General features: G+C 37.4%; 1 protein-coding gene across 1 annotated transcript in view; it reads left to right on the top strand.

Moving 5' to 3' along the window:
* The first annotated feature begins 114 nt into the window (after positions 1–114).
* RABL3 (RAB, member of RAS oncogene family like 3) overlaps positions 115–16,870 on the top strand; it is a 29,431-nt gene continuing 12,675 nt past the window's right edge. The window contains exons 1-5 of the mRNA XM_083355842.1: positions 115–225; positions 2,900–2,991; positions 4,784–4,913; positions 10,520–10,634; positions 12,571–12,721. Of these exons, the coding sequence (XP_083211968.1) occupies positions 180–225; positions 2,900–2,991; positions 4,784–4,913; positions 10,520–10,634; positions 12,571–12,721 (534 nt within the window). The 5' untranslated portion in view covers positions 115–179. The remainder of the gene's footprint in view (positions 226–2,899; positions 2,992–4,783; positions 4,914–10,519; positions 10,635–12,570; positions 12,722–16,870) is intronic.

Genomic DNA, 16,870 nt, shown 5'->3' with positions numbered 1-16,870 from the left:
GCCGACCCCTGCCCCCAGCTCTTGGGGCCAATTGAAATGAAAAGAGTGTACGATCGGCCAATAGAAGATACGCGTGTAGGAATCGATTTGTGATTGGTCTCTTTTAGGAAGAATGAAAGTGGAGAGGTGGCCTACGTCGGTAGCTGCTTCTGGCAATTGCCTCTGACGAAAAAAAATAAATGGCTGCCTTAGAAAGGGTGAAGGTTCTTGTGTTGGGTGATTCAGGTGAGTGGGTGACGGCGTGAGGAGCGACCGCAGCCGTCCTCCACGAAGAAGAGCTAGACTCTGCCGCTTTAGTGGAAAGGGGCAAAAATAATGTAGCAGGACTCCAAATTGGCTGTTATTTGGAATTACTTTCCTACTTAAAATGTGATTTCTACAAAACAAAATAAGAAACAGTGTAACAGACAATGCAGCTATTTTTTTTCTTGATTTTTAGAAAGTGGTTATTTAACGCACCAATCTCAACCGGTTTGGTCGAATCAGAGTTTTAGATCTATGCTCTGCTGTGTATGTAAGTGAGGCCACAGCGCTCGAGGGTACAAGAATTTCAAAAAAATTTCTACGAACGCACTTAGTTGACCTGTTTGTTTCATTTAATAACATACTACAGAGGCGCAATTGCAGAAACATTAGCCCTTCATACGAACATATTTGCGTATAGTGTGTTTGCAATAACTGTTGGTATTCCTGCGCGTCATTCTGCAGTAGGTTAATGGACTAAGATAAGACCCCACCTCCTTCCCGTGTGCGTTTTGCTCTCTCCCTATCTGTCAATTTTAAATCAAATGTAATGAGACCATTGCTTTAAAGTTCAAATATTTTTATTGGTGTTTTAATGATTGGTTAGTCTCTTAGAGTCACCTTTAGGCAAGATGAGGGGCATATAATTTAATAAAAGTATTCTTGTACTCTGCCCCCCACCCCATTTTTGGGACGGGGAGAACTATTAAGATATTTCAAAATATATCTGCTGGGTGCAATAGAATCTCAGAGTTGGGAAGAGCCATTTCTACTACTGAATCCATTCTCTTGCTCAGTACAAGAATCCAGATTAAAGCATTTCCAATGGATGGCTATTTAGCCTTCACTTGAACTCATTCAGCAAAATAGAATTTATGATATCTTACTGCAGGTGTGTCAAACTCAATTTCATTGAGGGCCGCATCAACTTTGCAGTTGCCCTCAAGGGGCTGGGTGGGTATGGGCTGGGTGGGCGTGGCCTACTGGGTGGGCGTGGCTAGAGTGCGTATGGCCTACTGGGTGGGCATGGGCAGCTCTACATCGTTCGCATCAAGGGTGCCTACGGGGGCCTGGACAGGAGTGGGACAGATCTGAGGGTCTCTGGCAGAAGGAGAGTCTCTGGGCCAGGGCCAAGGCAGTGGAGGCCATTCCCTCACTGTTTCCAGGATGGCTTTGCGGGCCACATGAAACCACTTTGCGGGCCGGATCTGGCCCCCGGGCCTTGTGTTTGACATGTCTGTCTTACTGTAATTGGTTTCATATGTCATTCTATGCCTGTGTATTTGATACTTGAATGCAATACAGAATTTTGCATTTGTCTGTATTAAATTTCATTTAGTCTTTTTCATTCCTATTAAAACTACCAACAATATAGAATCCCAGAGTTGGAAGGGATCACAGAAATAATCAATCCAGCCTCTTACTCACTGCAGGAACTGCTAAAATACTATGATTATGAAGAGAAATAACATATTAAATTTATATGGCGCCCGCCTCCAAGCAACTCTCTGGTTTTAAATATTAAGTCAAATCAATCTGTAAGAAACACAACAAAAGAAAATAGAGTACAATTACAGACTTTTTTTTACTTAGCAGTTTATTTAATTTATTTAATTCTGACAACCTAGATTGCTAGTTCATTCTGTTTGGCACTTGTAAGGGGTGGACTGTTTGGTGGACTTCAAGGGGTGAAGTAGCTTTATATCAATTAACCTATGGCAGTCAGGTTACTGGCTTTTCCAGACTCCTCTGCTGCTCTTGCCTCACCTTGTGTCATGATGCCTCACGTCTGGCCAGGTCCAGTGCTGGCTTCTGCTCTGCATACATGAACACAGCTAGGTTTTTCCTACTGGAGTGGTACCCATTAACTTCTCACAATATTGCATGCTTTTAAACTGTTGAATGGGCAGGAGCTAGGGATCGAGCGTTGGGAGTTCACTTGGTCTTATGGAGCCAGGCTTGAACTGCCAAAGTGCAAATTTCTGGGCAGCAATTCCAACATAAGCCACTGTGCCACTGCGTCCTCTTACTAGCGTAATCCACATAGATCTTGGGTTTTGTGATACTTGTCCAGGGTTTAACAACCAACTTTATTTAGATTTATACAAGATAAGACAATTACCTACAGTCTGCTATCAGTTATGACATACTCCTCTAATGCTATTAATAAATATGTCAGACATGGAAGATCAGATTGCAATCATTTGAAGATATAAGGCAATCTAGTCTATCATTTTCTGGAAATCCAGCTTGTACAATGCTGAATCTAATTTTTGCACTTGTCACATAGAACATAAATAACAGAGTTGGAAGGGATCTTGGAGGTCATTTAGTCAAGAGGTCCCCAACCTTTTGGGCACCAGGGACTGGTTTTTCCGTGGACCAGAGAATTCATGGTTTTGTGTGTTGCCTGCATCCCACGGGTGGGGCTTTGGTTGTTTCTGTGGACCAGTTGCTGGCATGCCATGGACCGGTACTGGTCCACGGACTGGGGGTTGGGGACTCCTGTTCTAGTCCAACCCCCTGCTCAAGCAGGAGACCCTAAAGAGCTATCTAGGATAGTTTGTTCCTATTTAATTTCAGTTATATAGCAAAACTAAAATGACAACAGAGATGTTAATTACTTTTGAAGGTTTATTTTATTACTTTGTTACAGGTGTGGGAAAATCATCACTTGTTCACCTATTATGTCACAATCAGATGCTGGGAAATCCATCCTGGACTGTGGGCTGCTCTGTTGATGTCCGTGTATGTGGAAGTATAAACATAATACTGATAATTTGTGATATTGTCTTTGAAATAGTATATTTTACATACAGAAAATTATTGAAATTTAACTGCAGAGGTAAAGAATAACTGGAATGTAAGAGTGTTTCACAGTTTATTGATAACTAACAGGGCCAGAGGTGGAGGTGAGAAGGAAAGAAGTACAGAAATATAGAAACAGAAAACAAACCACAGAAAAAGACGTAATGGTCCATAGAGTCTACCCCTTGAGGGTTTTTTTCCTTTTTTAATTTATTATTTTTAATTAATTTTAATTTCTAATTTTTGTTGGATGACAGACATATGCTTATCCCATGCATGTTTAAGCTTAAAATATGGTGGCCTAAAAGGAGGCATTTAAATATTCATAGAATTGCAGACTGACATTCTGTTTTCTTCTGTATCTTTGCAAAAATATGCAATGAGAATTAGTAAAATAGATGTACATGTACTATATATAAAGTGAGTGGGGTAGGAATTGAATGAAAGTAAAAAATATTGGCCAAAGAGTAGGAAAAATTATCTTTCCAGAATTTAGCAAATATATTCTGATTCTGTGATCCTCATTATAATTCTTACAGAGAGTACAGTGGTCAGGTAATTCTTTGAAATATGATGTTTTATACCGATTGGCTACCAAGACATATATAACCATATTTATCTCAAAAAATGCTTCCGAATGCAGAATTTGTCTTAGGGACAAATAATGAATAACTACTAACCAGGCTTCCTTTTGAAGCATTCTCTGACCAGAAAACAGAAAACTTGCAAAGCGAATTGTTGAGTAGAGTTCTGGAGGCAGAAGGAGTAGGAAAGAATAAACATGAAATTCTTCCATAGAGCAGATTTTTTATAGTGTATTCTTTGTTTGCTTATTATACTTTGACACGGTACTTTTAATTTATCTGTAGTATAAACATGCATGCAAAAATGAATTAGATGCGTATGAACTATTTGGGATGTATTTGAGCAGACTGTAAATAAACTGTGGCTCTTAACTGATGTCATAATGGTTGCATCCTCCTGAAGAATTAGTGTAGCTATTTTGAGGATTCCTGCAGATCATCTTCATCTGTGTATTCAAGCAATTAAACTTTTTTTACCAAAATTGGTAATAAAGGGACTGCCAAAGTTAAATGTTTCTTCCAAATGATTTGTGTAGCCTATATGTCTGTGTGTATGTTTTGTGTGTACATACACTCATATATTGATAGATGTGTCAGATATTTTGTATACATTCTCTCCCCATAAAAGCTAAATGCAGATAATTGATTCTCCATAAAAATCATGTTTGGATTTTTTCATAAGAGAAAGTAGCAATAGCAATAGCATTTAGATGTATATACTGCTTCACAGTGCTTTATACCCACTTTAAGTGGTTTACATAGTGTATTGCCCCAACAATCTGAGTCCTCATTTTGCCAACCTTTGAAGGATGGAAGGCTGAGTCAACCTTGAGCTGGTGACACTTGTACTGCTGGCAGCCATATAATACAGCAAGTATCTTCAGGAAAATACTTATTTTCTGTTTTCTTCCATTTAGGAATATTTCACCTTGTTACTTTCATTACATTTGAAAAAAAAACAACTCTACTGTATAGCGTGCATAGGCCAAAGAAGCTGCATTCTTAGAAACTCATTCTGAACCTAACTAATTCTCTCCTTAGCCCACCTTTACTATGTTCTACAGAGTTACTTCATTATGTAGTGGAATACTGGTTTTAATTTACTGTTATTTTAAATTTATTTATGCTATGTGGTTTCTTGTTACCAGATTCATGACTACAAAGAAGGAACTCCAGAAGAAAAGATCTATTTCATTGAATTATGGGATGTCGGTGGTTCTGTAGGCAGTGCTAGTAGTGTGAAAAGCACACGTCTTATGTTCTACAATTCAGTAAATGGTAATGGATGCATTTTTAAGATCTGTTACATTCTACAGAACTTGGTTTGATTTTTGTAGACTATGTTCCCTAAATATTGCAAACAAGAATTTTATATTAAAGAACAGTTACTGGCTGAATTTCAATTTCAAACACTACTTTCTTGGATACAACATATATTTGCAAGTGTCAACAAATTTGTTTAACTTTTTTCCTGAACAGGTTTCTGGGTGTATTTATTATTCATAATGTTTATTTGAAAACCAGTACATTCTAGTTTACAACTTACATGCCATCCATCTTGCCTGGAGGCAATCTATGGACTTGTATATATTCTGTATCTGTATCATTGCCACATATATGTACTTTAAAGGTTTCTGAGCCATTCTTTATTTATATTCATGAGATTATTAATTAATAGCCAATATTAGTTTCAAAGTAGAATACCAACTATTCCTATTAGATACCTGATTTAATCTTTAGCTATGTATACTCGGAGCTAAAGATTTTCTATTCTAAATTTGTATTAGGACTAGCATGTGAATTGTTACCAAACACCACCCATTAATGATCATCCAGAGGTTTTGTGCAATTCCATGTATAGATCTTATCACATTTTGGGTACAATCCAATTATCACTACAGGGAGTGCAGAATTATTAGGCAAGTTGTATTTTTGAGGATTAATTTTATTATTGAACAACAACCATGTTCTCAATGAACCCAAAAAACTCATTAATATCAAAGCTGAATATTTTTGGAAGTAGTTTTTAGTTTGTTTTTAGTTATAGCTATTTTAGGGGGATATCTGTGTGTGCAGGTGACTATTACTGTGCATAATTATTAGGCAACTTAACAAAAAACAAATATATACCCATTTCAATTATTTATTTTTACCAGTGAAACCAATATAACATCTCAACATTCACAAATATACATTTCTGACATTCAAAAACATAACAAAAACAAATCAGTGACCAATATAGCCACCTTTCTTTGCAAGGACACTCAAAAGCCTGCCATCCATGGATTCTGTCAGTGTTTTGATCTGTTCACCATCAACATTGCGTGCAGCAGCAACCACAGCCTCCCAGACACTGTTCAGAGAGGTGTACTGTTTTCCCTCCTTGTAAATCTCACATTTGATGATGGACCACAGGTTCTCAATGGGGTTCAGATCAGGTGAACAAGGAGGCCATGTCATTAGATTTCCTTCTTTTATACCCTTTCTTGCCAGCCACGCTGTGGAGTACTTGGACGCGTGTGATGGAGCATTGTCCTGCATGAAAATCATGTTTTTCTTGAAGGATGCAGACTTCTTCCTGTACCACTGCTTGAAGAAGGTGTCTTCCAGAAACTGGCAGTAGGACTGGGAGTTGAGCTTGACTCCATCCTCAACCCGAAAAGGCCCCACAAGCTCATCTTTGATGATACCAGCCCAAACCAGTACTCCACCTCCACCTTGCTGGCGTCTGAGTCGGACTGGAGCTCTCTGCCCTTTACCAATCCAGCCACGGGCCCATCCATCTGGCCCATCAAGACTCACTCTCATTTCATCAGTCCATAAAACCTTAGAAAAATCAGTCTTGAGATATTTCTTGGCCCAGTCTTGACGTTTCAGCTTGTGTGTCTTGTTCAGTGGTGGTCGTCTTTCAGCCTTTCTTACCTTGGCCATGTCTCTGAGTATTGCACACCTTGTGCTTTTGGGCACTCCAGTGATGTTGCAGCTCTGAAATATGGCCAAACTGGTGGCAAGTGGCATCTTGGCAGCTGCACGCTTGACTTTTCTCAGTTCATGGGCAGTTATTTTGCGCCTTGGTTTCTCCACACGCTTCTTGCGACCCTGTTGACTATTTTGAATGAAACGCTTGATTGTTCGATGATCACGCTTCAGAAGCTTTGCAATTTTAAGAGTGCTGCATCCCTCTGCAAGATATCTCACTATTTTTGACTTTTCTGAGCCTGTCAAGTCCTTCTTTTGACCCATTTTGCCAAAGGAAAGGAAGTTGCCTAATAATTATGCACACCTGATACAGGGTGTTGATGTCATTAGACCACACCCCTTCTCATTACAGAGATGCACATCACCTAATATGCTTAATTGGTAGTAGGCTTTCGAGCCTATACAGCTTGGAGTAAGACAACATGCATAAAGAGGATGATGTGGTCAAAATACTCATTTGCCTAATAATTCTGCACTCCCTGTATTATTTTTTTAGTTTGCTTTTCTGCACAAGTGATGCCTAATGTATACTAATCATGGGTTGATTTTTTTGGCTCAGTGTCCTTCCATTCTTTCTGCCAGCCTTGAAGTACATTGGCCAGCATGCCTTACAGAATAGTAGAGTGTAGAATAGTGTAATTACTTCTTGTATCTAATCAATCTGATTAGGCTAGGACTTTGATTGCATTGGTGCACAATTTACATTTGAATTATAGTTCAGAAACTGCTGGAACAAATAAAAACTAAAAGGGGTTTAATTTAAATTCATTTTCATTTGAATGTAGTTGGTTTGTTTATTCTCCATGAAATTAGGAATGTCCCATTTTTATCACATTAAATTATAATTTGGAAAAAATATTTAAGGAAGTAGCTCCATAAGCTACTTCCAAAGCTTTCAGAGACTATAAATGATACATTTCTGCTTTACTAGTCAGATTATCTAATAAAACACATTTGAAAATATAAAATAGCTTATATAATATCTATATAAAAAAGGGACAAGATATTCCTTGCTTACCAGCTGCTTATTCAGTAACTGTTCAAAATTATGACAGTGCTGAAAAAGATTTATGACCAGTCTTCAAACTTGTGGCTATCACAATATTTTTGTGATCATGTGATCGTGATTCAGGTGTATGGCAACTGGCATGCATTTATGATAGTGTTCCACAATCATGATTCACTTAATGTCAGCTGGAATCGATATGTCAGGTGTAGTGATGTGATGTTTGCCTTTACAACCACATTGCTTCTCATCAGTTGCCATTCCCAATTGCAGTTACCTTATTATTGCTTTCTGATATTTCCTCTAACTTGGTAAGGATGTTCAGTCACTGTTAATTTCATTTGATCTAAAGATGTTAGAGATTCCCCCTTCATTCCCATGGTAACATTCTTGATTTAATTTGGGCTAAGCATTTGCAGCTTGCATTTTATGCTTTATTTAAAGGAGCCTAATCTAACAACTTCATTGTAAATATTTCTCTTCAAGGCATGTTTTCAAATTTGTTATTACCGGTAGTTTGATCCATTCTATATCTGCATTGTTTCTCAGTTCCAACCTTTGAAAAGAGCTTTTATCCATGGCTAGATTTACAGAAAATTCCAGGTTACATATATAAACTCAAATAGAAGTATAGAATAGGGCCATCTGCTCTTACTGATTTTTTATATTTTTGGAATAAGCCAAGCAAAAATTACCAGAATCTAATTGCAGTTCAAGCCAAGTCCACATGACACTTTTTTGCTATGTTGAGGTCTTTTTATTGTCATCTCTGCCGGTGAGTTGCTATTTACATCTGAGAACTTTTTTGGTCTAAAATCAAGATGCTCCAGTTATCCATCTGTATGTGAGGCTTATGTGGTACTTCTGATGCTGCAAATTGTTCTTCCCCTAGCTTTTCATTTTTTCTAGTAACTGAGTAACTAAACGGTAACTAGAATAGTATAGTATTACTTGCTTCTATTACTCCCGGTATTACTTGCCCTTTTCCTTCCTTTTGTCATTTTTGACGAAATTTTTAAATATGCTGATCAATTCCTCTTATGGCAGTATTTTTTCAGGCACCCAAAATTATACCTATTTTTTTCTCTCTTTCTAAAGGTTTCTTGATTGGTTTTCATTCATTCTTTTTCATCTGAGATTATTGAGGTAGTTACTCTCTTCCAGCTTCTTAATTGTTGATCAGTTAAATAAATTCCCTGGCCCATTTTAGTCTAGGTTTCATATGGGTTATTCTACCAAATCAGCATTAGCTTGGGTCTCTGGCAATGGGAAAATCAGTATTGGTTCTGCTAGACTTATCAATGGCATTTGCCCTCCCCCCTCCCCTGCAAGAAATTCTGTTTCCCATTATCTGCAATGTTCCTTCAAATTGTTTTTTACTTTGTGAATTAGCCTGTGGGTTCTCTGATATCTTCTTTTCAACTGAAATTCATCCAGATATATTTGTCTGGTCCTGTCTTCAGTGATGCAATGTGTTCTTTTTATCTGAAATTTCCAACTAGATGTATTCTTGCCACTTAAATTAAATTTAGAAAAGATTATTCTTAATTTTTTCTCTCCTTTATCTTTCTTTGTTCTTATTTCTGTATCTTTTACTTCTTTGAAAATGAATTTCTGACCTCTATTGTAAGTTCCAGCAGTGGTAAAATTCTTTGGTCCAGTCATGTTATTGCAAATTTTTACTTTACTTTGAATGGTGATTTTTGCTTGTATGTTGTTGTATGTTGTACTGTTGTTGTCTGTGTAGATTTTTACATCAATTTACATAGCTTACTTTTTTAATGCTTTTAATACATCACTTTGAGAATTTCTATTGTTGAGGATTATAAAAGTAGAAGTAAGAAGAGCCTTCCCTCACACTTAAAACTAAAATAAACAAAACAAAAGATGGGGAAGGAAAAATAATTGTTGTTATTGTTTCTTTGATTATTTTTAACAAAGTTTTTTAAACTATTATTCATTTTTATAATATTCTAAAATAAATCCTACATAATTTTTATTGTTGAGGATTATAAAAGTAGAAGTAAGAAGAGCCTTCCCTCACACTTAAAACTAAAATAAAACAAAAGATGGGGAAGGAAAAATAATTGTTGCTATTGTTTCTTTGATTATTTTTAACAAAGTTATTTAAACTATTATTCATTTTTATAATATTCTAAAATAAATCCTACATAATTTTTATTGTTTAGTTTTACATACCGTAACTTTTATTGCTGAAATAGTTCCATCCTCATCTAGTAATTCCATAGCCAATAGCACTTGGTTAGAAGTGATTGGGAATTAGAAATGGGAATTTTTCCAGGAGGTTAGACCTAAGAACATTTCATTTTTTTGTGGGAACTTAAGACCAAGGTATAAACCAAAAGAAAAAAATAACCAGGAAACAGGATCATAATCAGTACTGTGCAAGAATAACACTTGGGGGCAAGGTCTTATTAAAACAGAACATGCTTATAGTCCCTTCAGTTCAAGAAAGTTGGGGAAGAGCAATCAAGGAAAATATTTACATTGCAGCATTCAATTCTATGGTTCATTATAAAGTGCTACCATATCTAGACCAAAATCCTTCCAGCTGAAGCCTCAGTACTGTTTCCTTACATAATCCATCAAATTCCCTTGTCCTAGCTGATTGCTTCGTGATGCCTGATTGCTTCATAATGCATCATAATTGATTTTATTACCTTGTTTGTTAGGCAAAACTGGTTTTCCTAATTGTCTTCTGCAATACTTTACTTCTAAACGTGGTTTGCTTTCATTCCGATTCTGTCCTCAATGAGAGACTGAATAATACTCTCATTTTTGTGCTCCTTGGAGGCCTGGCTTTGTTTTTATAATTGCTATATCTTTCAATGTGCTTTTGGTAATTTTAGGAAAAAATAAAAACCTTTTCCTTACCTAGGAATAATTTTAGTGCATGATTTAACCAACAAAAAGTCCTCCCAAAACTTGTATCGATGGTCTTTGGAAGCTCTTAACAAAGATGTAACTCCATCTAGTGTCCTGGTGACAAATGGGTAAGTAGGCAGAATATACAGCTGTCCACTATCATTGTGATAACCATGTGAATTAGATGGAGGGATGACTTGTAAGATTTTGAAAATGGGGAAAAATGGGTAGGCTATTTTCTGTCAGTAAAAAGAAGAAGGTCCACCTTCTCTAGCAATATTTCCTTCAGAAATCTGTCCTTAAAGGATATGAGAAAGTCATAGTATGTGTTTCATACATAACGAGTAGCAGTGACCCACAGTTTTAATAGCAAAAATACATCTAAATATATTCAACTTTATGAAGTAGAATAGGAAAAAATGCATTATTTATGGATAGTCTCAATCATCCAGATCACGGTAGTCCCAAAGGTGCTTTTCAATTCCCCACCGTTCAGTCAGATCTGAAGAAGCTTCTTGAATGAGAAGTGAAACATCTTCAAGGAAAAAATAAAGTCCAGTTGCCTTTTGAAAAACATCTTTGGGAAAAATACATCAATTTTGGCTAATCTTCACAGCTAGTCAGAATTTATCTCCTAAACAAACTGAGGACCTATTTCATTAAAAATGACTCATAGCTTTGCACTGAATGCATTTTAATAATGAAAATATATAATCAAAAAATAATATAAACAGACTCTTTTTTTACAGACTTTGGGGGATTTGGAGATAGGAAAATATGATATTGCTAAAGTGCTAAAGAGCTTTTTTTTACCGCAAAAAAGTAGCCCATCGATCCCATTTTCAGATAATAGAATTATAGAATACTAGAGATGAAATCAACTTGACCTTATTTATTTATTTAAAACATTTTTATATTCTCCCATCTTACAACAAACTGAGTGGCTCCCAGTGAAAAATTAAAATAACATAAAAGGCCATATTAAAACTATAATAACCAAATATATTTAAAAACAAAAATCTTGCATGAAGTCAAGTTTCCAGTAGGCGGACTGCTCATCCTAGCGCTTGGGAGAAAAGCCAGGTCTTCAATGCTTTATGAAAGGTTAGGAGGGTGGAGGCCTGCCCCATTTTAATCTTAGGTGCATGTGAAGTGCTAGTGCAAATGGTTGCTTTTTTCTGGGTAGTTTAAAGAGACCGTATAAAATTGGATTCCATTATTGTAGCTAAATTTCAGAAATGATCAAATCCTGTCTTTGTAGTGGAAGAGTTAATATACATGTAGCTTTCTAAAACTCTTGATGTAAATCTTGATGTAAATGACCAGAGAACTAGCCTTAGGGCAGATATGAGATAGCTGTCAAAGGAGGAAGGACTAATCCATTTCATTAAAAAGAGGCTTGATCAAAAGAGATAGAAGGAAGCATGAGAAAGAAATTTAACCACATTTTGATTTTGTTTGGTATAAGATGGAACTAAGAGAAACTTGGACTGGCTTTCAAAATTATGTTACTATATACTGCCACAATAAAGTATCATTTTTGGAATTGTTGCAATGTCTGTTTCTTAATCTAGCCTGCCTTGAAGGCCTGAAACTGGGTTTTCATAAACATGCATTGTACATTTATATTATCTTTAGTTTTCATCTGTCATGTCCATCCTAGATTTGGTTGTTGTTATATTGTAATGTAAGAGCTCTTAAGTAGGGAAAACATGTAATAAATGATTAAAAAATAGATTAAGATTCCTGCCCGGTATAAAGTTTCCTTACACTTTCAGTAAAATATGTTGTGTTAATTTGAAGAGTGCTGCTGCGGTCACCTTCCTTAGCGATAACTTTCTACTTTTCATGCTTGATCACCATCCTGAAATTAAATCCAGATATAATGGAAGTACCTTTGTACTCGGGGATTGGGATGAAGCATCTTAAAGATGGGGTTGCATTCCCCAAGAAAGAGCAGATCTTGATAGATAGTTGTGGCAAGGAATATATTTGGTGAACATTAGTTAGTGTGCCACCTGCAATATTTCACAAACTGGTTTATATCTTTACTTTTGTTCACAGAGACTATGATCGGGAGCAGTTTGCTGATAACCAGATTCCACTGCTTGTCATAGGAACAAAATTAGATCAAATCCCAGAGACAAAACGCAATGAGGTCTTGAGCCGAACTGCTTTTCTAGTTGAGGATTTCAGTGCAGAAGAAATCAATCTGGTTTGTGTTATCCTTTATTTTGACAGCTTGGATTAATGCTATTGTTGGCCATAAATTTATTTCAAAGAATAGTCATTTCCCTGAAATAAATCCTGCTCATTTTCCATTATCGCTGGAGAGTACCTTTAAGCTATTTTTTTCCCTTGCAGACAGAATCAAAGAGTGTTATGGAGCATGTAACCTCCACAGAGCAACTTTCCCACCAGTTCTTTGATCCTTCCCAATTTTGTAAAGAGGCAGCAGTAAGGGACAGTTTATGTCTTATTTATCCACTATAAATTCCTCTCATCATAGACACTTGGTGCTTCACAGTTCCCTGTGGCTATGCCATAGAATTTCAAGACATACACATTTATATTTTCCTCCCAAGTTGCAACAGAAAAGCATTTACAAATTTAGATCAGTCACTGCTAAAAATCAAGGGCATAAAACTAGTTCCACCAGCAGAATAGTTTTCAGAATGCTACAACAATTTTCTCGAAAGACTAAAAAGAATGAGAATTTCAGAGACATTCTGACTCTCAAACAAGTCTTGTCTGGCTCAAAAGATATATGAGCTAAGGTCAGTATCTCATATGCCAAACAATCAATTCTGACCTGCCTCCCAAAACATTATGCATTGTCTCAGTTCATGCTCCATCTTATATAATTTACCCATAGCAAGCAGTCTTTTTCTTACATAAAGTTATGAAAATGGGACATCATAATTAAGTTAAACTTGCATCTGAGATAGTCCTTCAGATAATAGAAGTCCTAGAATCTAGAATTTCATTTGGGAGGTGTCAACACACACCGTAAACATCACCAAAATAAGTTTTCTTGGTGTATGACTGGGTAGATTTTTCAGTGTCCCTGAACAACAACAGACTACAAACATAGTAGTGATTGGACTAGCCAATCTTGAATTTAGGCTTCTAATATGTTTGTCCTTGACAAAGCACAATAAAGCCCAAGCATATTTTTATACCTAAATAGATTGTCACAAGATTTAAATTTCCATTAGTACACTTGTATTTCCAGCTAACTGTAAGCTGAGCCATTTTGTCTTCCAGTTCCCTGCAGAGGAAGCCATAGCATCAGATTCATGGCTCAGTTTGGAAGATCATATAGGAGCCGTGACCAGGGGGGCTTTTGCCCAGGTTCACCTGGTGCGCCAGTTGCGGCCCTATCTGGACCGGGATGCCCTGCGTACAGTCACTCATGCGCTCGTGACCTCCCGGTTAGACTACTGCAATGCTCTCTACATGGGGCTGCCCTTGAGGACCACTCGGAGGCTTCAGCTGGTGCAGAATGCAGCTGCGCGAGTAGTAATGGGAGTTTCCCTATACTCTCATGTAACACCTCTTCTCCGCGAGCTACATTGGCTTCCAGTTGCCCTCTGGGTGAGATTCAAGGTGCTGGTGATGACCTATAAAGCCCTAAATGGCATGGGTCCAGATTACCTTAGGGAGCACCTGCTGCCAGCATCAGCTTCCCATCGTCCTGTGCGCGGGCGGGGAGGGCCTCCTTAGGGTTCTGCCGGTTAGAGATTGCTGGCGGGTGATTCCCAGGGGGAGGGCGTTCTCTGTGAGTGCGCCCACCCTTTGGAACGAACTGCCGATGGAGCTTCGGACTGCCCCCAACCTTCGCTCGTTTTGCCAAGATTTAAAAACAATTAATTAATTTAATTTAATTTATTTTAATGTTATCTTAATTGTGGGCTGTATTAATTTTATTTTATTCTCTCTTTTGTATTGTTTTTAACTTGCCCTGTGAACCGCCCTGAGTCCTTTGGGAATAGGGCGGTATATAAATTCAACTAATAAATAAATAAATAAATAAATACCTTGAGCATCAAAAGAGCCCAAGGATCTTCTCTGCATCTTTCCTCCATTTCCTCTAAGTGTGTATATTATGCAAGATTTAACATGGAAAGGATGAAAGTAGGTAACTAGCCCAGAAGACCTTCATAACCCTGAAGGACATCACCATGGTCCCTGTCCTCTAGACTAATTTGATTCCCTTTAGCCACATGCCAGGATTGAGAAATTCAAGTCTTGCAAACCTTAGGCTATAGCACAACTATGACTTTCCTCAAGAGCATATTTAGTTTGTATGGAATGTTATTCAATATATGAGATCAGTACGCTCTAACCACACTGGAGATCTGCAAGAAAGGGGACCTAGGCATAACGGTCACTCAGATTCCTTTATCCAAGTGAACTTTGCTTCAACGCATTTAAATCTCAGGTCTCACTGTCAACAGCTGTCCTTTTATTATTGTTGGTTTTGTTTTAATTCAAGGTTGCTATTTATTTTTTTAGTATACCATCTAAATTTCTTTGAGGAAAGGCAGGCACAAAAATAAACATGTTAACTAAAATTGATATTAATGCACTTATTGCAGGTTTTTTATAGGTCTAGGTATTAATTTTACTATAAAAATTAAAACATTAATTTATTGCTAATTATACAGTGTTGAAACAGCAAGCTAATGGCATTAGAGAACTCAAATTTGGGAACTATACATTTAAGGGAAATGGCAACAATTAATTTGGCTTTTTAAAAAAATTGCTAACAGAATGCCATAGTTCAATTTTACAGTGAGGGAAAAAAATATTTGATCCCCTGCTGATTTTGTACGTTTCCCCACTGACAAGGAAATGATAATTTTAATGGTAGGTTCATTTTAACAGAGAGAGACAGAATAACAACAAAAATTCCAGAAAAACGCATTTCAAAAAAAGTTATAAATTGATTTGCATTTTAATGAGTGAAACAAGTATTTGACCCCTTCGCAAAATATGACTTAGTACTTGGTGGCAAAACCCTTGTTGGCAATTACAGAGGTCAGACATTTCTTGTAGTTGGCCACCAGGTTTGCACACATCTCAGGAGGGATTTTGTCCCATTCCTCTTTGCAGATCCTCTCCAAGTCATTAAGGTTTCAAGGCTGACGTTTGGCAGTTCCCTTCAGCTCCCTCCACAGATTTTCTTTGGGATTAAGGTTTGGAGATTGACTAGGCCACTCCAGGACCTTAATGTGCTTCTTCATGATCTATTCCTTTGTTGCCTTGGCCATGTGTTGTGGGTCATTGTCATGCTAGGATACCCATCCACGATCCATTTTCAATGCCCTGGCTGAGGGAAAGAGGTTCTCACCCAAGATTTGATGGTACATGGCCCAGTCCATCATCCCTTTTATGCGGTGAAGTTGTCTTTTCCCCTTAGCAGAAAAACACCCCCAAAGCATAATGTGTCCACCTCCGTGTTTAACGGTGGAGATGGTGTTCTTGGGGTCATAGTCAGCATTCCTCCTCCTCCAAACACAGCCAGTTGAATTGATGCCAGATAGCTTGATTTTGGTCTTATCTGACCACAACATTTTCACCCAGTTCTCCTCTAAATCATTCAGATGTTCATTAGCAAACTTCAGACAAGCCTGTACATCTGCTTTTTGAGCATGGGGACCTTGCGGGCTCTGCAGAGTTTCAGTCCTTCACGGCGTAGTGTGTTACCAATTGTTTTCTTGGTGACTATGGTTCCAGCTGCCTTGAGATCATTGACAAGATCCCCCCATGTAGTTCTGGGCTGATTCCTCACCATTCTTATGATCATTGAAAATCCATGAGGTGGGATCTTTCATGGAGCCCCCAGATCGAGGGAGATTGACAGTTATTTTATGTTTCTTCCATTTGCGAATAATTTCACCAAGTGTTGTCACCTTTTCACCAAGCTGCTTGGTGATGGTCTTGTACCACATTTCAGCCTTGTGTACATCTGCAATCTTGTTTCTGACATCCTTGGATAGCTCTTTGGTCTTGGCCATGGTGGAGAGTTTGAAATCTGATTGATTGATTGCTTCTGTGGACAGGTGTCTTTTATACAGGTAACAGGCTGAGATTAGGAGCACTCCCTTTAAGAGAGTGCCCCAATCTCAGCTCGTTAACTGTATAAAAGACACCTGGGAGCCAGAAATCTTGCTGATTGATAGGGGATCAAATATTTATTTCATTAAAATGAAAATCAATTTATAACTTCAAAATGCGTTTTCTGGATTTTTTTATTGTTATTCTGTCTCAGTGTTAAAATAAACCTACCATTAAAATTATAGACCTATCATTTCCTTGTCAGTAGACAAACGTACAAAATAAGCAGGGGAATAAATAA

Source organism: Vipera ursinii (genome assembly GCF_947247035.1).
Source record: "Vipera ursinii genome assembly, chromosome: 2".
NCBI lineage: Eukaryota > Metazoa > Chordata > Lepidosauria > Squamata > Viperidae > Vipera > Vipera ursinii.
Note: the sequence above shows the minus strand (reverse complement) of the source record. Positions and strands in the feature narration are given on the sequence as shown.